Source organism: Xiphophorus hellerii, chromosome 9 (assembly GCF_003331165.1).
Source record: "Xiphophorus hellerii strain 12219 chromosome 9, Xiphophorus_hellerii-4.1, whole genome shotgun sequence".
Lineage (NCBI taxonomy): Eukaryota > Metazoa > Chordata > Actinopteri > Cyprinodontiformes > Poeciliidae > Xiphophorus > Xiphophorus hellerii.
The window spans coordinates 4972371-4997102 of record NC_045680.1 but is presented as its reverse complement, the minus strand read 5'-3'; the positions used below and the strand labels follow the sequence as shown (position 1 = coordinate 4997102).

Below are 24732 nucleotides of genomic sequence, written 5' to 3'. Positions count from 1 at the left end.
GAGCCTGGCTCCCCGGAGAGTTTTTACTCCTCTTCTTCCCCTTTTATCCCCCATTTTCTTGTGTATGTAAACAGAAGTAAAGCATTTTAAGCTTCGGGGCAAAGCGTGATGATCAAACAACTTGCACAATCAATGACTTTGAAGAGATCTGAAAGCGCTCATAAATGTAGCTATTTCACACAAAATGAGCAGCAGAAATTAAGATATTCCCTTCTGCAGCCAGTGGCCACGTGTTTTCTTTTTTCGTCTGTCTCTTTGGAAGAAGAGCGGGAAATCAAAACATGGAGGAAAGTGTGCAAGCGGAAGGGCCGCAGCTTGCACGGCACGATGTTGGTGCATGAGCGAGCATCGATGGGCCTGTTAGCTGCTTTGTGAGGAGGAGTCAATGAGAAGATCCAAAAGGTCTTCTGAGAAATTTCACTTCTTCAGGCCCTTTTATTTAAAGGAGCATCTGACAAAAACCCAAAGTCCTCAATGTGTACAGGATTCTCTTCTAATTTTCAATCTGCCACTTTACCGAAAACCAGCAAATGTTATCCTTAAGATATGAAAATTAGTAGCTGCTCCGTGAGCATGTTTTTTTTTTTTTCCTGTAAGTTGAAGTGTTTTCACACTTAAGCAAAAGCAAGCGAAGATCAGACAAGAGATGGCTTCCTGTTCTTGGTGGCGTAGCTGAAATGAAACTTCCTGCCACTGACAGCCAAGGTGAAGGCAGGCTCTCAGTTCGCTGTGTGACATCACTCCCATTTGCTTCACTTGAAACCAGAAGCAAGGTTTAGGGTTTGGGGAACAAGTCCAGGAAGCTGCGTCTTCTGATAAGACAGATAAAGCGAATGTAGTTTGAAACAAATCAACGTTTAGGGGGTTTATATTAGAAATAGAGGTTAGGTTTGGCGTCCGATTTGTTCTTCGTCCTCTTTTGGACCCGACTCGGCTTGAATCGTGGGTGCTCACACACACCCTTACACCCCTGACATGGCGGGTCTCCGAGGTCTGATGATCTTGCTGGTCCTGATGGTTGGTTTGGCTTGCTGTAAGTACTCCAAAAAATATAATAAAAGTGAAGCTTTTTTTATGAGCTGGTTGTAAGGAGGGAAGTGATGCATTCATTGTCTTCTTGTGTACCACTCTTGTCTACTGACAGTTTGTCTAAAAATGAGTTTCCTTTAAAAAAAGAAAAACATTCACGCGATGATGTCTAACCTCCTTAGTTAAGTTTCTGAACTTGCAGCAGATTGTTGTTTGGTGTGTGATGGTGTTTATGGTAAAAGGTGGATTTTTTTTGGAGTGAGACATGAATCTGTCATCAGCTTTTCTTTCAAAAGAAGTGGAAAACATCAGCGAACAAAATGTAATCATTTAAACTGAGGGCAGGGATGACAAGCTACAGTATATCAAACCTTTGAGTTGCTTCTCTGCTTTTGTGCTGCTTCACCTCTCTTAAACTTTTCCAACCCCCACGAACTGCAGACAGTAGAGCCGCACATCTGTGAGATGTGAGGAGCTGAAAAGTGACAGGTTTTATCAGCCGCCTTTGGCAAAAGAATAAACACTGATGTTCAATCAAAGGCTGCAGTTAATAAGATGATGCTGGTTAAAACACGCCGTAAAAGCGAAGGGAATTTTTGCAATCATGTTTCTGTTCTGCTTTGACATTGTGCATGTGTGTAATGGTGTGATCCTACACTGTAAGTGGGGTTGCGTGTGTGTGTGTGTGGGTGGAGGTGTGTACATGTCTATCTGCGATAGTTTTTTTTTGTCTTGTGGGGTGTGTCCCTGCGAGCTCTTCACTTCAACCTTTGTCATTGTCGGTATTGGATTAAGACAAACATCTATGTGTGCGTGTGTGTGGGGGGGGAGGGGGGCGGGATGTTTGCGTGTGTGTGCGTGGATGCATGCAGAAGGTGTGCAGGCTCACCTCATTGCCTGCAGCAGCACTCAGTTCTGCTACCGTTCAACACATCAAACATCTTTTTTCTATTTTAGGGAGACGTCTGTGCGCACGAGCTGAAATAAATGCTTCTTTTATTATTTCGCTCTCTTGTCTTTTTCTGCAGCCAGGGTCAGAGTTTGTCGCTTGTTTTTTTTTGCAAGTTGTACAGTATTTTCAGCAAGGCTGTGTTAGGTGTGTCTTTATGGAGCACCACAACAACAGATGTCTTTTATTTATGTAAATATTCCCCTTTCTTGTTTTGTAACTCTCTATTTAATAAATTAAAGTAAGGACAGCTGTTCTAAAGAATGAATAAAACATTTTCAGCTGATATTTAGTTTAGTTTATTCTAGTTTAACCAAAGTTGGAACCTGAAATACTCCTAAATATAAATTCTGTTAAAAACCACATTGTTCAGCCATTTTTCTACTTTCACTTGATCATTTTTAAGGTTTTCCAACATTTTAATGAAGAGAGCAAAGGCCTTTCATTTCCTTAATGCTACCCGGCGAATGTGCGCCTCTTAACATGCATTTTGCAGTAGCTGCAGCGGGACGGAGCTGTGACCACTTCCTTGTTCCATTCTGGGCTGCCTTGACTTCCTGGCAGGGCCGGGCCGGGTCGAGCGCTGCGAGCTTTAGTTTTCGTGACAAAGAAATGGGAACTGTCTGAAAAATGAAGAAGTGAGGTCAGAACTGTTGAACATAATAAAAGGCCTTTTCTGCGAGAAGACAAAAAGGCGTAACAAGAGAAAATAAACCAGAGACACAAAAACATCCAGAATATGAGAAACTCATTCACACATTTCATTCAGGCTTTTGCAGAAGGTCAAACTCAAATGACTAAATGAAGTCCAGATGTTTGTTACTTCAGACACTTTCACACTCTGACTTTGTTCTTCTTTTATTTTCTTCATCTTCTAAATCTCACTTAAACAAAACGAAAGTGTGGAAATCACACATTTGTTTCACACTTTGCCCTGCGGAGAGTGGACCAGAGAGTACTCAAAAGGACGACAGAAACTTCACGTTACGTTCTTGAAAACAGCTGAAATGAGTTGATCTTAAAGAAAATCTGGAAAATAATGTTAAAGATGGCAAGTTTTGAATATTTTTTTTTATATTCTCATAATGTTAGGCCTTACTGTACTATCTTTAATGTAGCTTAGAGCTTGCCTGTGCTTTGTACACGTTTGGGCCCTGATGTGAGCCGATAATGATGGACAGACACATTATTATTAGGGAGAAAAAATATTTTACAATGACAAAAAAATTAACTAATTATCCAAACTCTCTTAGGCAAGGCAGGGCAACTTTATTTATATAGCACATTTCAGCCAAAGACAATTCAAAGTGTTTGTACAAGAAAATTAAAAACAACATTAAAAAAATCAAGCGGATTAAAAATGAACATTAAAATTTTCAATATAGTGAATGAATAGAATTAAAAAAATGTAAGAATTGGCACCGTCAAATAAGAAGGTTTTTAACCTTGTTTTAAATAAACTCAAGGTAGGGGCAGTCTTACAATGAGCAGCATTAAACAACATACACTGTTTAATGTTGCTCATTAAACACTTAAACAACATTGAACAGTTAAACTAAAATAAAGAGACAATTGTAATTTTGTTAGATGTACAGATAATAGTGTAAATATTCAAAACCTACTTCATTATTAACACATTATCAGTATTTACGGTGCTTTTACTTTAGCTTGGAATGTATTATAAATAAAGTATGAGTTATCAGACAATAGGCTGAAAGATTGTAACAATCTGGTAATGAACAATTTAACAAACTATAAGTTTTTGTCATACTTTTCTAGATTTGTTCTGAGTAGAAAAATAACCAAAAATGTTTCTGCAATCAATTATATAAACTTCACATTTTTGGCTTCTCAAATAATGATAACAGTAAACAATCCTGAACTAAATCACGCAGTTCTTCTAATCCGTTGGTAAACATCTTCTTTTTTTACATAAACCATCTGTCAGTGTAAGGGAGGTGATCATTTTAAATTTCATCACAGAATCTTCAGTTGGTACATTTTAGATTACGATATTTTACAGGCATGAGATTGGCTGCAAATGCTGAACCTAAATTTAAGCTTGTAAAGTAGAAATAATGGATTTTCAGTATATCAGTAACCCACCCCTCTCTCTTCTTATCAGTTCCTTCACGAACACTTGACATTTTAAAATGTGGGTTTAAATTTTACCAACACACTTCTTCTCACTTTAAGAATAATTAACATATTGGATCTGTAGAGAGAGCAAAATATTAGGGTGATGGTCATGAGGCCTTCCAACGTAAAAGACTAGCTGAAGCTCATCTCCAATAATAAATAATAAAAACAGTGAAAACATGTAAAAATCCGGTCAGTAATTACGAGTAGGGTTTTATTGCTGTATTGCCAATGAAGAAAATATTTCACATTAATTAGAGAAGGGTATAAATATAAATATATATATTTTAAATAAAATGTCAATAAATACAAATATATATATATATATATATTTAAATTAACACCACTCTTATGTTGTTTTGTTATTTTTCTAATTTCCAGTCGGAATCAAAATTATTAGTTAAAAGACAGAATTTAAAATCAAAGTCTGTCGGGATTATTAATAATTTTGTGTTTAACTGTAAATAAGGAGCAGAACACATATGAAATGATGTATTTTCTAATTTCTGCTTTGTTTTCTTTAGTCCTGTGGTGATTCCTGATTCCTTTTAGTGAATGAATTTAATAAATACTTTCAATCTTATTAATTTAAATCTCTGCTTATGAATTTTGTTAATTATATTTTCTGTTTCTAAAACAACAATAATTTGTTAGTTATTTTAATAAATCCTGTATTATTTGGTTTGTTTTTAAGACAAATTCTAATTTTTAGATATTTGTTGTTTATTTATCAAAGGTAATGAAGAGGAAACTGAGAGTTTCCAATAAACAGAATGGTAATGATGCCTTGATGTTTCAGTAGTTACAAACTACTCTGTAGTTTTGTTTTGAACACACATATTTTACAACCTGTGTGTTTTGGGCCACAGAAGTGTAGAAACTAATGTATACTTTTCATACATTTCATTTAGTTTTGTGCTGTTTACCTGTAGAATAATCAAATAGATCAGGAAAGTTAAAAAATAGTTAAGATGTATAATTCCCAAAAACCTAAAGGTCTATTCTCCTTTTTATAACTCTTATGTATCTTTTTTTTTTTTTTAGATAAACCAACACAGAATATAGGAAATGAGTTATAATCCAGTCATTTTAGATTGATTTCTCACTTGTTTAACTTATCAGAGAACTGATTAAAAGCAGCATAACCCTCAGTTAGTCATTAACTAAAATTAACTTTGAGATTAGATCCACATTTGTTCTGCTAAATATTCAACATTTTTCCTGTAACTGTTTAAAATAATGAAGTTTTTGCTTGTGGAGCAGAGGCGCAGATCGACCTCTTCCCTCACTAACTGAATCATTTCTCACCAGTGCTCTAATAACTGACACAGTGAGTCTGAACGAGGGGGTGAAATGTCACTGCAGAGAGCGTGCATCTCTGCTCAGAGCTGTGAAACAACAACGCACCAAACCACATCCTGACTCTCTTTGTCTGACAGACCCTGATCACATTGTTCATCACTTCTGTCAGGAGGAAAACTGAAGCACTGTGGGACGCTTAAAACAGACGTTAAAATATTAGTTAAAGTTGTTTTTATTCTTTTTAAATTGTGTTTAAATAAGCATTTAAAAATAATAAATACATCAACCTCAACGAGATCTAAAAACAGAGACCCAACATACATCATACAAATTATTTAAATTAAAATTTTATTCAGATTTTTCCGTTTTGTTTAGTTTTTATTCATGAGTGGTGGTTTGGACAGCAGTATTGTAAGTACTGGGTGTCTACATGTTAGTGCAAGGCAGGAAGTGGTGGTTTGCTTACTGAAATAGCAAGTGTGGTTCTGTCATGTTGTCAAGGCAACCAGGTTTGACAGAGCTGCCTCATCCAGATAAGGCGGCCATCTTCCTCTTTCGGGCTGATAATGCTTTCACATTTTTCTTTTGTTTTTAACAAAAAGAAAATGATCCCAGATGAATGAAATATAAAACAAAAACTGTTGCTTGTTTTATTTAGTGTGATGGTGTGTATGATTTCTTTACATAATTTTCTTTTCTTTTTATATTTTCAGGTGAAGAGAGCAAAAGTAAGTAGTGATTCATATTTAGCCAAAATAAAATTTTGGTTAAATATGTATTTATTCATTAAATACAAATATTTAGTTCCTAAAAGCCACCAGCTTTGCTTCATGTTGCCCAAACTTTTAAAGCAACTCAGTCTTCCTACAATGTGTTTGTATACAACCACCAGACTCAGAGACAGCGGCGGTTCTAGACCAAACTTACCAGGGGGGCCAGTGTTTTCTCATGGGGATGCAGAATAAAAGAACAACAACAAAAACAGGGCAATATTGAATTGTTTTATTATTATTAAGTGAAACACAGAGCCAAAGAGCCACTTGGAGCTCTGGAGCTTTAGGTTGCAGACACTTGATCTAGAAGATGAAAACTGTGGTCTTATCCTAAAAACAGCTGAAGCTAAAAGTGAATACCTTCATTTTTAAATTATTTCTAAAGTAAAACTGTGAAGATAAAAACATAAATTGGTTCAAGGGATCAATTAGTTACAGTTTTTGTGTCAGCGCACATCACCATTAAAATGTATTTATTATTTATTCAGTACCGGGTCCATAATAAAGGCCAGGATCAGTTCTACAGAGACACTGGCCCCTGTTTGCTCCAATGCAGAACCGCCCATGCTCAGAGACCTGTTGAACGTTTTACTGAAATGAGCACAAACTTAACCTGCTTTATGTGCAGCGTTGAAAGTAAGTTTTTATCATGAAACTGTCAATTTAACATCAGTTATCAGTTGAATAAACAGAATCCTGTGAAAACTATAAGCAGAGTCTACAGAAATCACCTGTAGATTTAATGTAGATTTGTTAATTATTTTGTGAATTATTCACAAAATAATTGACAGAAATTATTTTGTGAATTTGCAAAATAATTTTGTAAATGCACAAAATTATTTTGTGAATTTACTCCAGATATTGAACATACCCCCAGTTATGACAGGCTGTGAAACAACTCACTTCTGTGCTCATTTCATTAAATTTTGCTTTGCAGCTAACATTTACATTGTGTGCTAATAATTTGCTAAGCTTTTGTTTTTTTCAAATTATAGTGAATTTTTCATTTCTGTTTATCCAGACCTGCCAAGACAAATATGTTGCATGATGTTGCTGTCCAACAATAAACAATAAATCTAAGATTAAATCTATAAGTCATTGGAAAAAACTACAGAGCATCTTATAGTTTTTACATGCAGATGTTTTATGGAAAATGGAAATGTCTCAAAGGTAAAATAAATTAGAGTCGTGGTTCACCAGATCATTTTTAACAATAAACTAAAACCTGCAAAAGGTGGTGTTAAGTAAGGATGCATTTTTATAACACAGGAACAGATTTGTCTGTTGGTGGGTCTATAAATAATGAAATTGTCTTTGTGAGTTGATGATCAAGTATAAACCATGCAGACTCCTCAGGTTTTCAGAGAACTGCTCACTCTGTGTCTGCAGGACCAGAACTAAACAAGTAAAGACAGCATTTAGTCTCTATGCTCTCTAGATCTAGAAGAAACTCCCTGAAAAAGTGTGAAACTTTTGGCTTCTTTAAATTCAAAAAATGTTTTTGTTCCCAGCAGCTTTTGATCAAAGAATCTTCTTGATGAAAAAAATGAAACATTTCTTTCTCTTTTCCAATGCTTTCATGCTTTTATGCTTTACCATTTTTTGCTTCTCTTTTTGTGTCACAAAAAAACAAACTTTGGACCAACTTGTACATGAATGATGCTCTTAAAATGAACCTGCTTTACCCTATAGTGATGTAGATGACATTTAGACATTTAGTTTGAGGTGAGATAATTAAAAAGCAGTTTTTAATGAGTTTTTAATCCAGATGTTAGGTTGGTTCATTGACAGTTTCAAGAGTTTTCCTATTTTCAGTGAATCTGCATCATGACATTAACTTTAGGTTTAACTCCATAAAAGTAACGCTGTACATTAATGTGGACATTGTGTAAGTATTTAAATGCAATAGATTTTTTCTTAATGAGCATTTCTTATTTTTTATATAGATAGATTATAAATACTCCAATCAATTAATCAACTTTTTTCACATTTTATCTACAGTACATTTTTAAATATCTTTGAGCAAATGTCTTGTAAAACATTGAGGATGGAGAGGATCAGTTCCTTCACCTAAATATTCAATTCTTTACTTTAAGAAGAACTGTTATTGATGTTGATTTTTATATTTTTAGCCACCTCACCTCCACACACTGGCGCAGGTTCTCTTACACCTGTTGCTACCTCACCTCCAAGCATCCCAGCAGCACCAACTGTTGCAACCTCCAAACCTTCCCCCTTTATCAAACCCACACTCACCTCTCTATCCGCCACCTCAAATCCTCCAAGCTCTTCAACCAAAACAATTGGTAATGTATTCAGCTTTAGTTTATGGTTTTAAGAAAGTTGTGTTAGTTTTTGAATGATAAAATTAGTTGTTCTTAAAGAATCGTAGAAGGTAAGAAACTTGGTAGTGGATTTCTTCAGCTTGATGGTGACCTCCGCATGCTCTCCAACCTGCAGTCGGTACCACACCTCCAAGCATCTCAAAAGAGATTTCAGCCACCAAGCAACCATCCTCTCAGACAAACCCCTCACCTGCAAACATCTCAAATGAGACTTCAATCACCAACCAGTCATCTTCTCAGACAACTCCCTCACCTGCAAACATCTCAAATGAGACTTCAATCACCAACCAGTCACTTTCTCAGACAACTCCCTCACCTCATCCAAGCACAACCAAGACTGCCACCACAGGTTGGAACTTTAAATATTAAATTTTAGACTTTAACAAGTTTGTTAAGATACAAACTATGGATTACAGACTGCAGGTCTGCCAAGACAGAGATCAGGTAACTGTAGATTTAAGATGGTTTGAGAATGTGTTTCAGCTTTTTTACTTTTTTCATGTTTCCCTCTTGCAGCTGAACCCACAACAGATCCAAAGTGTGAGTATCAGATTTGAGGTTTTGAACAATTGTTTATTAAAGGTGCTCTTTTTTTCTGAGATTGTATAATAACAAAAGAATTGGTTTTACATTTTAATTTAATTCTAACAGCTTGAGATAAAAACTTTAGGTTTGGTTTTATGTGAGCTCAAATTTAAAACTGTTGCTTTGCAGGTTCCTACAGTGTTGAGAATGTCGAGTTTGGCCTAAAGATAAAGATGACAGATTCCACTCCTGGTGACTACATCATATATGTTGCTGAGGTCGGAGGTCCATTTGAAAGAAAAAATAATTTTTCCTCCACCAGTAAAAACTCAACTCATGAGATGAAACTTCTGAAGCCGTGCACTGAATATGAGCTAAATGTCACATTTAGTGGCTCCAATGGTACAGAAATATCCTGCAACAAAACTGAAAATAAAACAACAACAAAAACAACTGGAATGAGTGAGTAAAATGTTTCATATTTTATCTTTACTTTTATTATTGACTGAAATGAGATTCTGTGTAGAACTGAGACAAATGTTGTTTCTGTGTTTCAGCTAAAGAAGAAATTAAAAACGGTTCCTGCTCTCCTGGATATTTCTGTTACCGAAGTCATTGGAACATCAGCAAATTACTATCAGAAAACAACAAGGTTTCAATTGAAGACTTTGACAATGGATCATATCGTTTCAAACATGCTTATGACGACATGTGTTCAGATTTAGTTTTGAAGTTCCCTACAAAAAACTGCTCAAACGCCACATTTACCATATCTGAAAACTTCAATGTTGGTATGAACAAAAACATATTAATAATAATTAATATAATTATCAAATCTGTGGATGTGATATTAATTACACTAAACTGTTTTTTTTTTTATTCTTCAGATTTTATTAATCCAAATGACATAAACCAGATTAAACCTGATAAACTTCCTGCAAAGATAAACACAAAATTACCTTCAAGCTGTAAAGATCTCAGTGTTGAGTATAAATGTTCAGGTGAGTAAAAACTACATCTATGAAAAACAATTTAAAAACTATTTGGAGTAGAAAACTACATATTCTGCCTTAACAATACATTATAAATATTTTCCAAAATGTTTTAACCCTTTCTCTTTGTAAATTGTGTCAAAATGTAAAGAATGAAGCAAACAGCTGATCACTGTCAATATACAGACAGCAATCACTGCAGAAATGACATAATGTTTGTGTTTCTTCAGGAATCAACAATGAATCTGTTGAACTTTCTGACATGAAGCCGTTCACAGACTACAGCTGTACTGGTGACATCAAGATGAACAATGGCTCCATAAATAAGACACTTCCACCTGTCCAGTTCAACATTGACTGTGGTGAGTTGGTATTTACTGCATTTCACTGGAAATAAGAACAAATTTATGTTACTAACACAACATGGAGAGAAAAACATTATCAGGACATTATTTATTGTTTTTGTGTTTTATTGCAACAGATTTTACAGCAAACAACCTGAAGACCAGTTCAACCAGTACTTCCATTGAGCTAAACTGGGAAACGATGAGTGATAATTGTCAAAATGTTCTCAACAAACTGGATGATCTCTCTTATCACTGCAGCTGTCAGCAAGAGAAAGGCAAGTGAAATGAGTAGATTTAGTCTTCCATATTATATTTACATTAAATAATGTTAATACATTTGGATTAGCACAACTTCTATTTAAAATAAACTGATTAGTGTAACATTTGTAAATTTATCACCTTTATGTCTTTTACACAAGAGGAGATAAAAATGTGTAAAACAACCAGATGTGATCAGTGAAGCCGTGACTCTAAACTATCAGTGATCTGTGGATGATTTTATTGGAAATGTTTCTTTATTTAATGTTTAACATGAAAAACAGACCAAACTCTGTTTCAACATATTAATAATTTTCATGATTATAAATATCTTTTATAACAAGCTGCTGTTGTCAAACCAATCACAAAACAGGTGATGGAGGATATTTTACAATGGAACAAAGAATTATTACTCGACCTAAAGGAACAACGTGTGTCTTCACCAGAGGAATTAAACCATTCAGGGTTTACAGTTGTGAAGTTCATTCCAGCTACACTGGACGAGGTGGTTTTAGAGAAACAAGTGTTACAGAGAAGACTAAGTCTGGAAGTAAGTAACCAAGAAAAAGTGGTTTTTGAAATAATAATACAATCTACAAACACTATCTGTTTTAAATTAATTTGATATAAATTTGTGTGTTTCTTTGTTTTTATGCTTTGTTTGGCTAAGGGTATAAACAGTAAATGTTATCTGTTAGGAAATTCAATTAACAAATTAAGTCATAAATTTAGACACACAGTCAATCCTTCATCGAATCTAATTTTTAAATGAATTTTATTGCAATTCAGTTGAATTATTACAGTATTGAAAGTCATTATTCTTTCATCTGGTTTTCCATTCATGCAAAAAAGTTATATTGTTTTCAAAACACAAAATGCATCTCAACATATTCCATCATTGTAAAGTTCTGTGGAGACAGGAATAATAACAAGATAGTTTAGACCCAGAAATTCATCTTTATTATGTCTAAACCTGGAGAGTCACACCAGCTTTAACGCAAAGCTGGTGTGACTTTGTGCTGGATAATAGAGAAATCCATGTTTGTAAATCAAATATGGTTGGTAAAACAACAAAAAACAATGTAGCAATGTTGAGTTCTCTTAATATTTTTTTTATTTTGGACAGCAGATAAAATATTAACATAACTCCATCTGCATTACGGTGTCATAGTAAGTTAAAATAAGTCAGATATTTTAAATTTTTTGTTCAATGTTTGGTCAATTACAAACTTGGGTCATGTTTTTTTTAAATCTTTTTTATGTTTTGGTTTGTTTCTAAGGTTCTTATAGAAATTTAAGATTTTCCTCTCCATGTGTGTCTTGATATTTATCCTCTCTCTTCTTTCAGTACCAAAACAACCTCATAATGTTGTCGTGACAGTTCCAGAGAACAATAAGATCGAAGTGACATGTTCATTAAATGACATGGATTTTAATGGACCAGACAGAATATTCAGTGCACAACTTCAAGGTGTTACTGGCAGCAGAAAGAACAGCAAAACATGTCAATTTAAATTTGAAGATCTGAGCTACTTAAAAACCTACAGAGTGGAGGTTTGTAATAATCAGGGTCTGTTTCGTGAATAAATTCTGATCTTATTACTCAACTTAATTTTATGTTTTGAAATCTAACAAGAAGCATTCTGTTATTGTAGGTGTTTACTTTCAACGGAGATTTTACCAGCTCACCTGTGCAACAACAGGCTGACACTAAATGTACGTACCATTTCATTAAATCATGCTTCCTTCCACATGTTCACACTTTCCAAATGCATTTCTACAAATTTCTTCTTAAATGGTTCGATTTTTAATATCATTTCTTAGATAATGACAAAGCTCTTATTGGATTTCTGGTTTTCCTCATCATCATCACCTCTGTGGCTCTTCTTCTGGTCCTCTATAAGATCTACGTGTTGAAAAACAGAAAGTCCCAGTAAGGACATTTTGTTTCCTCAGCAGCTGGTTCTGCTCTTTGTTCAGTCGTGACTGTAGTGGACTTTTTTAAATAGGCTTTTAAGAAACTGTTTATAGCAAACTACTATTTTTATTGTTAGAATTTCATTTAGTATATGAAACAATTTTCATGTTCACATTTTATCATCCTACTTTTTCTTTGAAACATGTCTTTGGTCTTTTCTTTGCAGTGATCTGACTGAAAACATGTCACTAATTGCCCAAGGAAGTGAGTATTATTTATGAATTGTATTCATTATGATGTAATTCTGTTTGTCTTTTTACTTTTCTTAAACTGTGTTTTTATCCTTCCTTTTATGTCAATGTAGTGAGGCTCAGATACAATTGAAGCTTCCTATAGTTACTGTCACATGCTGCTTATCTTCTTCTTCTTCTTAACCTTTATTTAACAAAAACTCCTTGAGATCAAGAGTACAACAGTATAGTTAAAGAATTAGTTACAAAAAACACAGTATTATGATGCAGAATCATTTAGCAGGTTGTTTTTGTTGTGATGATGGATGTAAAATGTAGATATAACGACAGAGAAAGTAATCTGAAACTCAATACAAGCAAATAAAATAAAGTAACAACATAGTCACAGTTTAAGTGATTTAGTTTACATATTCAAAAACAGGTTGGAGGAGGTGTAACTTAATTTATCCCACTTAGCCTGTATGTTATTTAACAATTTTAATTACAAAATTTGATTTATAAGGGAGTAGCAAATAAGGGACAGAATTATTCATCAAATTTCAAACATCTTCTTCATCTTTTGTGACTGTCATGTTCCAAGTGTTTCTGTTTTTAAACTCAGTTTTTATTGGACATTATTCCACTTTAAGCTCAAACTTTTCCACACATCAACTCCATTCACAGAAACACACAAACTTTTTCTATTAGAAACAGTTTGAACAGTATGAACAGTTTGGAAGTTGAAAATACTCTTTAAAGCTGTAAAAAAATTAATCATGAATTAGTGAGGTTTTTATACGTCCCGTAGTAAATAAAAAATTTTCAATGAGTATGAATATTCTCACAGCTAAGTCACCCACTGTTGGCTCAATACATTTTCCATATTAATGCCATTTTTCTCAATTGTTGCTTGTTATCTACATTCAAACCTCTAGTTCTAAAACAATGCTATCATTTTTTTATTTCCATTTAATTACAGATTGTTTATATCAGGTCAAATCTTCATTTTATTAATTTCAGTAGTTTTCTCATCCAATAAATAATGGAAATCATGATGAGAGCAGAAAATATTTGTAACAACATGAAGTAAAACTTATGGCTTTTTGACTTGTCCAATAAAAATCCTTGACAGACTCATTTAGCTTCAGATTAAATAAATTATGTAAGACTCAAACGCAGATGAGGGGAAAACTGCAGCACTTTTTGATTACAACGAGGTGAGTTAATGCAATATTAAAATATAATAGCAGATGTGTAATAGTGTGACTGGAGTGTCTGGGTTAATAATCTCTATTCAATCTTGTCACTGTCACCACTTTTTAACCCTCCAGTGATTTCATTTCTTAATTAAGCTTATAGCAAGTCAGTTCAATTCAGTTCAAAAATATTTTTTTAAGATAAAAAGAAATTAAAACTGGCAACTCATATCACAATTAACCCAAGTATAGAAAAGCCTAGAAGTTTACTTTAAGATAATTAATCATTTTTTATTATGATATGGTCAAATGGGACTTTAATTCACTACTAATAACGAGTCACGTTACATCATATATCCCTACAATATCTACTGTTGTCTAAGAATATTATTCACAGCTAAGGCTTTTTTATTCTTACCTGTTTGTCACACAAAAAAAACATTTATTTAAAATAAATAAATAAATTGAACTTAGTCACCTCAGCTTCTCTGTTTTCCCTTAACTATTTCTCTACATTAGTTCACATTTTAACAAAGCAAACACATTGATTAATCTTTATTATACAAGTTATGATACAGTTTAAATCACTCAAAGATTTAAGATATTTTTACAAACTATTTATGATAAGCGTCAGATGAAGAGTTGCTGAATTTTGGTAATGTTTGTCGTCTTATTTTCTGTTGTAGATGATGAAGATAGTTTGATGCCTGTTGAACCGATTCCAGCAGAACTCCTGCTGGAAACCTATAAAAGGAAGCTAGCAGATGAAGGGAGGCTTTTCCTGGGGGAATTTCAGGTAATAACTCATCTTTTAGATAAACATAGTAATATTTATATAACTAACTTATTTCTCAGAAAATATAACTACATATCATGCGCATAATTTATTAATTTAATGAATGAAGGAACCAGAATATTATAAGTCTTAATGTTGAAGCGTTGAGTAGGTTTTTTTTATACATAAAACTTGTTTTTGTTTGCAGAGCATTCCCAGAATCTTCTCAAGATACGTAGTGAAAGAAGCTAAGAAGGCCTGCAACGCCCCAAAGAACCGCTATGTGGACATCCTGCCATGTGAGTGAGAGAAATGATGCAACACCTGTGAGCTATTTCTTGCACTGCTTCACACATATCAGACATACAGTAACATTTTGGCCGTTAGATTTAAACTCATTTAAAGATGCATTCTTTACTCCATGCATTGTTGAGCAGCATTGTCATAAAGTGATTACATCAGAACAGGGAGACCAAACTCGAACCCACCGTCTTGGCTCATTCAGATGTATTTAAATATTTGCAGAAGTTGTATGCCTGTCATTTTTTTATTCTTGTAATGACCAAAGCTACATGAGTTTATTACAGTTTATTATTGTCTGCAGCAGATTACATCAAGACTTCAAAATTTAACTTAAAGATCATCTGCATAAATATCAGACACTCCAATTTTGTTATCTGTGGGTATGAAGAACTAAAATCTACTGTGTGATGCATTTCATTTCTCTTTTTCTGTGCTCTCATTTAGATGATTACAACCGCGTCCAACTGGCCACAGGAAACGGAGAAGCAGGATGTGACTATATTAACGCCAGCTTCATTGACGTACGTTAAACGTTAAATTATATTCACAATCTTGGCAGATTTAGGTTTAAACATAATGTTACCAACATGTTTCTTTTGAATGAAATTAATACTAAGAGTTTGGAGTGGCATAGACCCCAACTCAAATCTTGGAAACACGCATAAAGCTATTCAGCAGTTATAACAAAGTTTTAATTGCTGGAAATATTTTTCTTTTTACTTTTGAAAAGGCTAATAAAAGAAAAAATTCAATATTAATTTTTTTTAAATACATTGTTTATAAAAACAGGCATTTTCTCTAAATGAATATGTTGGTTGAATGGAAGTAACTTAAATCTAAATTTAAGTATTAATCATTTTTTTCTTAACTGTAACACCACTAACTTCTACAAGAGAAAAATTTTTTACAACATTCAACAATTTTATTATTTATAACTACAATGTTCTTTTTCCTGCAGGGATACAAGGAGCCAAAAAAATACATCGCAGCTCAAGGTAAAGTCTTATTTTCCTCTTCTTTTGCTACAAAGTGCCCACAGAGTGTAACACGTCTTATTCTGTGTTTCTGTGTGTTTGTTGCAGGACCAAAGGACGAAACTGTGAGCGATTTCTGGAGGATGGTCTGGGAGCAGCAGTCGTCCATTATTGTCATGGTGACCCGCTGTGAAGAAGGAAACAGGGTGAGAACCTCAAACTGCAGAAATGTTTAATTTTGAGAAAAATAATTGACAATTATAACACATTTCATCTCTTGCCAAATGTATAAATTTTATTTAACCTTCTAATGTCGGTTAATTGTTGTTTTGCAGATCAAGTGTGCCCAGTACTGGCCTTCTCTTGATCGAGAGACTGAGATCTACGAGGAGTTCATAGTGAAGCTGACCTCAGAAGAACATTGCCCAGATTACACCATCCGCCATCTGAGCCTGACTAACGTGAGTCTGTGTTCAGACACTAAGAAAGGAATAACGCTTCAGAATTTCACTGCAGGGATGTGTGGAGGTGTTTATACAGCTATTTATGTTTGACTTTGCAGAAGAGAGAGAAGAACCTGGAGAGGGAAGTGACTCACATCCAGTTCATGAGCTGGCCCGACCACGGCGTCCCAGGAGAACCGCACCTCCTCCTGAAACTGAGGCGGCGGGTCAATGCTTTCAAGAATGTCTTCAGCGGCCCCATCGTTGTTCACTGCAGGCATGTAGAACATCAAATGGTCATTTAAAATACTCTCATTCTTTTAATCTATTTCCAGATTTTTTTGAAGTTTGTTGAATTTTGTTACTATCATATGTTTAGTCTGCAAAAGACTTGGACCGATGGTCTCATCTAAGTCTGTCGCAGTGATCAATGAATTAATTAATTGCATTATAAATTTAAAATTAGCTCCCTAATTTCCAATCTGATCAATAAATTTTGAAGGGATATTTTGTTTTCAGAGAGTACATAATCCATTTTATTGATGGTTTTATTTTAGTGCATTTTTTTATTTCCTTCTTATTTGTTGTTTTTGGTTATTATATTTAATTTTGGATATTTGCAATATCTTCGCGTTCGAGTGCTTTTTACAAAATTAAAGTTTATTGGCCATTGAGAGGGCGAACTTGCATTATTATAGTATTATCAATATATTAGTTGAAAACAGTCTCAAAACAACAATATTATGATTTATCTCAATAATTACTGGGACAATTTATCATCCAGCAAATTTGTTATTGTGACAGGTCTAATCTCATCTCTCTTATTTACTTTTAATTCTCCATTGCACCTTTCAAACAAAGTGTAGTATTTAAAATTAACACACTGTTATTTCTGTTCTGTGTAGCGCTGGAGTCGGCAGAACCGGCACCTACATCGGCATCGATGCCATGATGGAGGGTCTGGAAGCCGAGGGCAGGATGGACATTTACGGATACGTTGTCCAACTTCGAAGACAAAGATGCCTCATGGTCCAAGTGGAGGTAGGACCAGCAGATCGCATCCAATCATCGTAAAGCATATTTAAAAATGAACTGATCAAAGTCCTGGGTGTAAATAAAGCAATATCCAATAAAATTAAACACAAAACAAGTTGGAAAAAACATTTAATGTATTTGAAAACCAAGAATGATATATTTAGTAAAGAATAAATAAAAACACATTCAATCTAATCCATTTTATGGCATTTATTATACATGCAGGGACAGAACAAGGAATAATATTTTGCCTACAAACATCACAATTAGAGATGAAAATGCTTTTGTTTACATGTAAAATGCATTGAAACAGTACAAACAATACTTTTCCACATTACAAAAACAACTTTATGTGTATTTTTATGGGAATTTTTGCAAATAAATGGCATATCCATGTATTCATACCCTTTTATTCTTGTACCTCTGAATAAAAAATATAGATGTATGGAGCTAATATCAAATACTGTAATATTTAAATTTATTTTTAGTTAACTAATGAAGTTTCTTTTTATTTGAAATTGAGACACAGCTGTTAAAATATTCTAACATTTTTGTTCAGAATAAAAATAAACAAATTGGACCAAAAACAAAGCATTTCTAAAAGTATTTGTAACATTCTCAGTAATCAGTGGAAACACCTTTTTTGCTAATGGCAGGAGCCAAAACCTTCTCATAACTGCTAATAAATCTTTTTTTCTCAAATACTCCATCAGATTTAAGTCTGAACTCTGTAAATATTAATATTTCTATGCAAATCACTTTTAAAACACTTTGCTGTGTGTTTCAGGTCATTATTGTGTGAAAAGATCAGATTTTCATTGCAGGCTGCCTGATGTTGTCGTCAGAACTCTTGGTCTGGTATTTTCTTTATGTCCATAACTTTGATCAGGTCTCGTTAGCTGAAAAAAAACTAAATTATTCCGTTATCACCATAATCGTTGGGGATTTTTCTTTGGTTTAAATGTTTCTGCTTTTTTATACCAAATGAAGAATACAACATTGTGTCAAAACAATTACCCTTTTGTATTGTCTGACCACAAAACAACACCAGATAAGATCTTATAAAAGCTGTGCTTTACTCTCAGAAGTATTTTCCTCCTCAGTCTGTAGCCTTGGAGTCCAGCATTATGCTGAGTCCGTTTGACTCTCTGCTTTGAGATGTTGCTACTGGAATGGTTCGTTTTCTCCAGGATAGGTCTTGATCATGATCCTTGTTGGGTGTTTTTTTCATGTCTCACACCATCAGTTGCACCAGTGTAACATTTGGCTTTCTCCAACATCCTCATTGGTTTTTCACTGTGGGAACCATTTTGTATTTTTTTGTTTCGCTTTTTACTGTTGTCGCTGGAATTAGAAGGCATTCAGAAATGGCTTTTCAGTGCTTCCTGAGTTGTGTGAAGCCACAGGGCCTCACTGAGCGTGCTTTTAGCAATGACTTGCAGCAAGCAAACCACAGAGCTGCTATTTTTCCCCTGTTGAGTTGGTGTAAACAGCACTTAATCTGGGTAGTTAGCGAGTGTTAGAGGAGCATGACCTAATCCGAATGAAGCAGGTCATTGAATTCTCCCACAGACTCTCAGTCTGATGAATAATTGTGGTCACTTACCTTTATGTGAGATATGTGTCAAATACAGACACAGTTGATTTTTTGCTTTTTTTCTTTTCAGCTCAGTCAGAATAAACATATTGGTTAAGATTAAGATTACGGTACATTGAATTTAAAATCTAAATCTGCTGGGGTGTATGAATATTTTTTAACAGTAAAAAATGTGGTTATGGTGGGAAAAAGCTGCAAATTATTTAAGATGTTAAGCATACAGCCTGGAAAAGTTTAGGTCAAAACATATTTATGTATTAGAATGGTATAGTCAAAGGAGACAAAGCTGTGCGGTATAAATTTTCAAGGCACTATATTTGCCATCTCTTTTTCCGTTATGTGACATAATATTTACATTTTTCAAGAAAAAAAATTATCACTGATATCACATGGGAGAGTCAGCCATTTTGATGTTTGATGGTTTGTTTCAAAGTGAAACCAGCAGTGAAGAAAAAAAAAGAAAAACTTCAGTTTAATAAAAGGAGTAAATCCAGTAAATCAATAAATGTTTTGGTTGTTATTTGGGGGTTTATGTGGTTAATTGTGTCATCTGCAGGCCCAGTACATCCTGATCCATCAGGCTTTACTGGAGCACAACCAGTTTGGAGAGACAGAGATCGCTCTGTCGGAGCTGCACAGCATGCTGAACACGCTCAAACAGAAGAACTCCGACAGCGAACCCACGCTTATGGAGGAAGAGTTTGAGGTATGCTTTATTTTTTTTTCCTGAAACATTTATTTATCTAAAGCTTATTTATTAAGCTAGTTTAACTATTTTTGTACAATAGTTATCTGAAATAAGATGGCATAAGTGAGGGATTCATCATTTTGTTTTGTAATTTTAAAAAGCATTGATTAAACGTCTTTTGTCATTATTAAAAAGTCCACATTAGTCTCTTTCCAGTCTGTTTTTAGAGCCTAAATGGAAAACATTCCAGTTTAAATTACTTTTTATTTTGTACCACTTAAAAAATCTTTGTGTTGCATTTCAGCGACTCCCTTCTTTTAAAAACTGGAGGACCTGTAATATAGGGATGACAGAAGAAAACAAGAAGATGAATCGCTCTTCATCTGTTATCCCATGTAAGTATCTGCTACAGGAGCATCTTAATAAATATGAATATCTTCAAAAATTGCCAGTAACAGGCATCTTCCACACTGGTGGTAAGCCACAAAAAACATTGCTTAAGACGTTTGTTAACAGAGCGCTATATCCAGTCATATTAATGAAAAGTTGAATGGAAGGAAAAAGTGCGGATAAAGAAAGGATGGACCGTCAACCATGAATGCATAAATTCAGCATTCATAGGATAGTGAAGCAAAGTCAATTAAAACGTTTGTGAGAGTTCACAAGGTGTGGACTGCAGCTGGAGTCAAAGCTTTACTGTGTTGGACTGGCCAGCAAACTGGTCTGACCTAAACTGATAAATGGTAAATCATCCGAATGTCAACAAATGAGCTGAAAGCCACTATGAAAAGCAACCTGAGTTAACTAGGAAGACGACCTAATTTACTGATGTTCTACTCTACATCTGTCTTGGTTGTGTTTCTTCAAAATTATTTGTTTTTATCCGTTTCTCTTGTGTCTCAACGTCCATCTCTAAACCTCCCATCTTCAGATGATTACAACCGAGTGTTACTGAGGACAGGAGAAGACAACAGTCAGGACAGCGAAGTTGATGATGAAGAACCGGAGGACTCGTCGGATGAAGAAGACGAAGACTCCATTAGATACATCAATGCCTCCCACATTAATGTATGCTATTATTCTCACCTGTAAATATATTAAGGTTTTTTAGATAAAAAAAGGAGGGCTGATTATCTTTGTTCCAGTTTTACTTTCTGATTGTTTGAACTGAACTGTTTCTAATCTGTTTTCTACTGTTTTTAATCTGTTTTTCAGGGTTACTGGGGATCTCGTTCTCTGATCACAGCCCAGGATCCACTGCCAGTCTCCTTCACCGACTTCTGGTCGATGGTTCACCAGAAGAAATTATCCACTATTGTCATGCTTTCAGAGCACAAAGAGGTAAAAAAAAGCCTCTTTCACTTCTTATCATGCATCCTTGCACACGTTTAAAGAGTGTTTAGAGTAAATGATCTTGTTTTCTTTGGTCTGCTCTTGTTGACAGGATGGTGAACCTCTGTACTGGAGAAAAGAAAAGGAGACGTTTGGAGATTTTGAGGTAGAAGTTTCAAGTACAGAAATTACTCCAGTTTTCATCACCCGCACCATGCTGGTCCGACATGTCAAGGTAACATCAGAGCTGGACTTTATGACTGCCACTTTTTCATATGTACCAATTCTATGCATTAATTTTACTCGTAGGTTTGGTTTTATGTGTTTGTTTAATGAAAACAACTCTGTCAACAGCGAAAAGATAGTCGGCAGGTGAAACATTTCCAGTTCCTGAAGTGGGAGGGCACAGGTCTGCCAGAGAAACCGCAGGAACTCGTAGATGTGGCAAAGGAAGTAAAACGCAGCTGCGTCGGCAGCAAATCCCAGAGGATGCCGATTCTCGTCCACTGCAAGTAAGGCAGCCTCCCGCAAACCGGCCGCTGTTCAGTAATTAGATATTATTGATAAAAACGTAAAGCTAATTCTGAATAGATCAGCAACATAAAGAGACAAAATTTAATGACCAGCAGCTTTTTTAATATGTGTTCTTCATCTCCTCAGTGACGGATCGACACGTTCGGGAATTTTCTGTGGTCTGTGGAATCTGCTGGACAGCGCTGAGACTGAGAAGCTGGTTGATGTTTTCCAAGTGGTCAAAACTTTACGCAAGGACAGGAAGGGGATGATCACCAGCCTGGTACAAGCACATTTTTCACTCCTATAGGTTGTAACGACATTAGAAGAGTTATTACTTTATTCTTGCTGGTTATTTTTACTTTAGTAATAATCAATAAATAAGCATTACATAAAACTCTAAAATGCTATTGCCAATACTATGTATAATGGGAATAAATACATGAAATTTAACATTTTAAAAAATAAATAACTGAAATAAATAAATAACCCCCTAATAAAACCATTCTAATATTTTTGATTGTTTAAAAGCTTGCAAACAGAGCTTGCAGCAGGATACGCAACTTGTTTGATTGCATATTAATCAAACAATTTATATGTTTGATTAATATAACATAACATAAATTTATGTTATGTTCTTAAAATGATCTTACAAATGATCTCGCTTTAACAGATTCAACATTTCTAGCTACTACTTTCTGAATTATCATTATTTTTTAAATCACGTCTCCAAACTAAACCTTTCTAATCAAAGGCGTATATTTGCTTTGGATGTATTATTAAAACAAAAATATTCTCAACTTCAAAAAGTGTCCTGGTAAGCAATTGCAGCAAAAGAGCCATCATCTAAATATAAACTAAAATTTAAATATTCAGTGTAATATCAAATTAAATGATAAGTTTAGACATTTTGATTAGATTTTTATAACACTAGATATGAGTAGATGACTTTTCTACTAATTGTTGGCACTATGGATGGACTTTAAAATCTGTTTAATTGTCATAATTGCACCATTGTGACTCTTGATAAGTTTCTTCTCCAGTAAAAACCTCAGCAGCATCAATACGTCTTTCGCTCTCCTGTAAAATTCGTCCTTATCACTTTCAGGAGCAGTACCAGTTCCTTTACAAGGCTCTAGAGGGCGCCTTCCCCGTCCAGAATGGGGAAGTAAAGAGTGCAGCCGTCGCCAGTGTTGAAATTGTTAACGAAACCAAAGCCGGAGAAGCAGAAAAGCAGCCAGAAGAGAAGAAGGCTGAGGAGCCAGCCAGCACTACCAGCAGCAACCAGCAGGCGGAGGCAGAGAGCACTCCTCTGGTGGCTGAGAGTGAAAAGGAAAAGAAAGAAGAGGAACCCGCAAAGGAGTCCACACCACAGGAGGAATCCAGCAACGGCCCCACAGTCACTGTGGAGGTCTGAGATGATGAGGGGACACATTTATTCCTGAGTCTTTAATACTTCAGTTTTATGCTTTTATAAAAAATAAATAAATAAAAAAATACATTATGAATGTATAAACAGTGTAAAGATTTTACTCAGTATGAGATGGAGAGTGAAAATTAGAAAGAATTAGATTAAATATTGATGCTTACTTCCATATTTTGAACTTCTATAAGTTATAAAGTTTCTAAGTAAAAGGTTATTTTTCCTGCTGGGAAAGGTAATAGAACTGCTGTTGTCAAACTATGGATCAAGATGAAGTTTAAATACACATTAGATTAGCTTTTTTGTTTGGTACTCTAAGTTTGTGTAAGGTTAAATTTTGTTTATATTTTAGTTTCTCGCTATTTTCACACACTGCAGTCTACCTTTACATATTGTACATCTGGCATATCGTAATAATTTAGCTGTCAAGTTCAAATTTCATTATTTACTACTGTATTTCCTTTCTGAAATACAATGAAAAATGTTTTATTTATGCAGACTTGCTTATTATTATAGTACTAATGATTTCCAAAACATATTTTCCACTTTTTCTCAAAGGGACATGTTTAATTATTTCTCATTTCTGTGCTATACTGAAAAAATTGTTATATTCTTTCTGCCAGCAGAAATAAACAATATTTTATTAAAATCCTCTGGGTGTCATGTAGTATATAAACATTTTTTGGAGTATGAGAAAACTTCGCTTGCCAACATCAACAATAAATCATGAAGTTGTACTTGAAAAATGACTGATTTTGACTTACTTTTCAAAGATTTTTTTAATTTTGCCCACATTATGATTTAAACATAATAAACTCTCAACCAGACTAATTCTGATGGATTACTTTATGTTCACTAACATAGTTGAACACAATTTAATATCGGTAAATATGTGGTAATACTTTCACTTCTGTTTGTGAATGAGATTGTTAATTTCATGGAGAAATCCCACACAGACTTGATAAAAATTTATTTTACTGTCACAAGGAATTGTAAAAAACAAGAAGAAAAATCCTAAAAAAAACCCCAAAAAACACATATTTACTTCCTTTGATAAATATTACTTTTTGTAATCAGTTTGTGACTGTAAAGGCAAACAATTACAACATTTAAGACACAAGAGAAAAGTGTTTCCTTCAATTTTGCACAAGAATCAAACAGCTGCATGTTTTTTCTGATTAAAGTTGCATATTAAATAAAATATCAGCTCGAAAATTCAGTCAAAGCTCTAAATAAACTTCAAAAATGGCAATATAAAAGCACTTTCTATAACTAAGCACACCAAAAACTACATTTCAAAAATTATCAATTGTGTGTCTTGCAAAAATACAAACAAATTACTGCAGCACAAATAAAAAGAATGCAATGAAACAGGGATGCTCATCTAAACATTTAGAAAAACTGATGCAGACCCTGTGTGGGTGAGATCTTGGTTTTAGATCAAATTTTGCCTAGAAGGGTTTAGGTCTGTCAAAAAAAAAAACAGTTGTTTTGGCTTATAAGCATAAAAAACATCCAACTGTGAACTTTAAACACAATAACAAGAGCATGTGTTATGTTTTACCATAGTGAAGATTTTGGAAACAAACACTATAGAGCAGAGGTAATTACCTAAATAAAAAAAATGCTTCCCAAACCTTGAAATT

The 24732-nt window shown here is 34.3% G+C and overlaps 1 protein-coding gene across 4 annotated transcripts; it reads left to right on the top strand.

Annotated features, from left to right (window-relative positions):
- Positions 1–728: 728 nt before the first annotated feature.
- Positions 729–23738, top strand: ptprc (protein tyrosine phosphatase receptor type C). 4 transcript variants are annotated; one of them, XM_032572423.1, is made up of 31 exons: positions 729–1033; positions 6133–6147; positions 8325–8498; positions 8653–8886; positions 9054–9077; positions 9252–9524; positions 9620–9853; positions 9950–10063; positions 10285–10416; positions 10536–10676; positions 11033–11209; positions 12008–12213; positions 12315–12375; positions 12484–12592; positions 12804–12841; positions 14690–14799; positions 14987–15077; positions 15526–15602; positions 16040–16076; positions 16164–16261; positions 16391–16516; positions 16618–16775; positions 17404–17539; positions 19687–19836; positions 20123–20213; positions 20750–20886; positions 21034–21159; positions 21263–21385; positions 21505–21662; positions 21811–21946; positions 22772–23738. In XM_032572423.1, exons 1-31 carry the CDS (start codon positions 976–978, stop codon positions 23078–23080), a joined length of 4053 nt encoding a protein of 1350 aa, XP_032428314.1. In that variant the 5' UTR covers positions 729–975; the 3' UTR covers positions 23081–23738. The 4 variants fall into 4 exon arrangements, with proteins under 4 accessions (XP_032428314.1, XP_032428315.1, XP_032428316.1 ...); XM_032572424.1 differs by lacking the exon at positions 8325–8498 and having other exon boundaries at positions 22772–23080; XM_032572425.1 differs by lacking the exons at positions 8325–8498; positions 8653–8886 and having other exon boundaries at positions 730–1033; positions 22772–23080.
- Positions 23739–24732: the final 994 nt, after the last annotated feature.

Coding starts and splice junctions, on each gene's coding strand:
- ptprc (XM_032572423.1), top strand. CDS start 976: ATGGCGGGTCTCCGAGGTCTGATGATCTTGCTGGTCCTGATGGTTGGT. Junction 12,376..12,483: donor ACAACAGGCTGACACTAAAT/GTACGTACCATT, acceptor ATCATTTCTTAG/ATAATGACAAAGCTCTTATT. Junction 16,776..17,403: donor CCCATCGTTGTTCACTGCAG/GCATGTAGAACA, acceptor TGTTCTGTGTAG/CGCTGGAGTCGGCAGAACCG.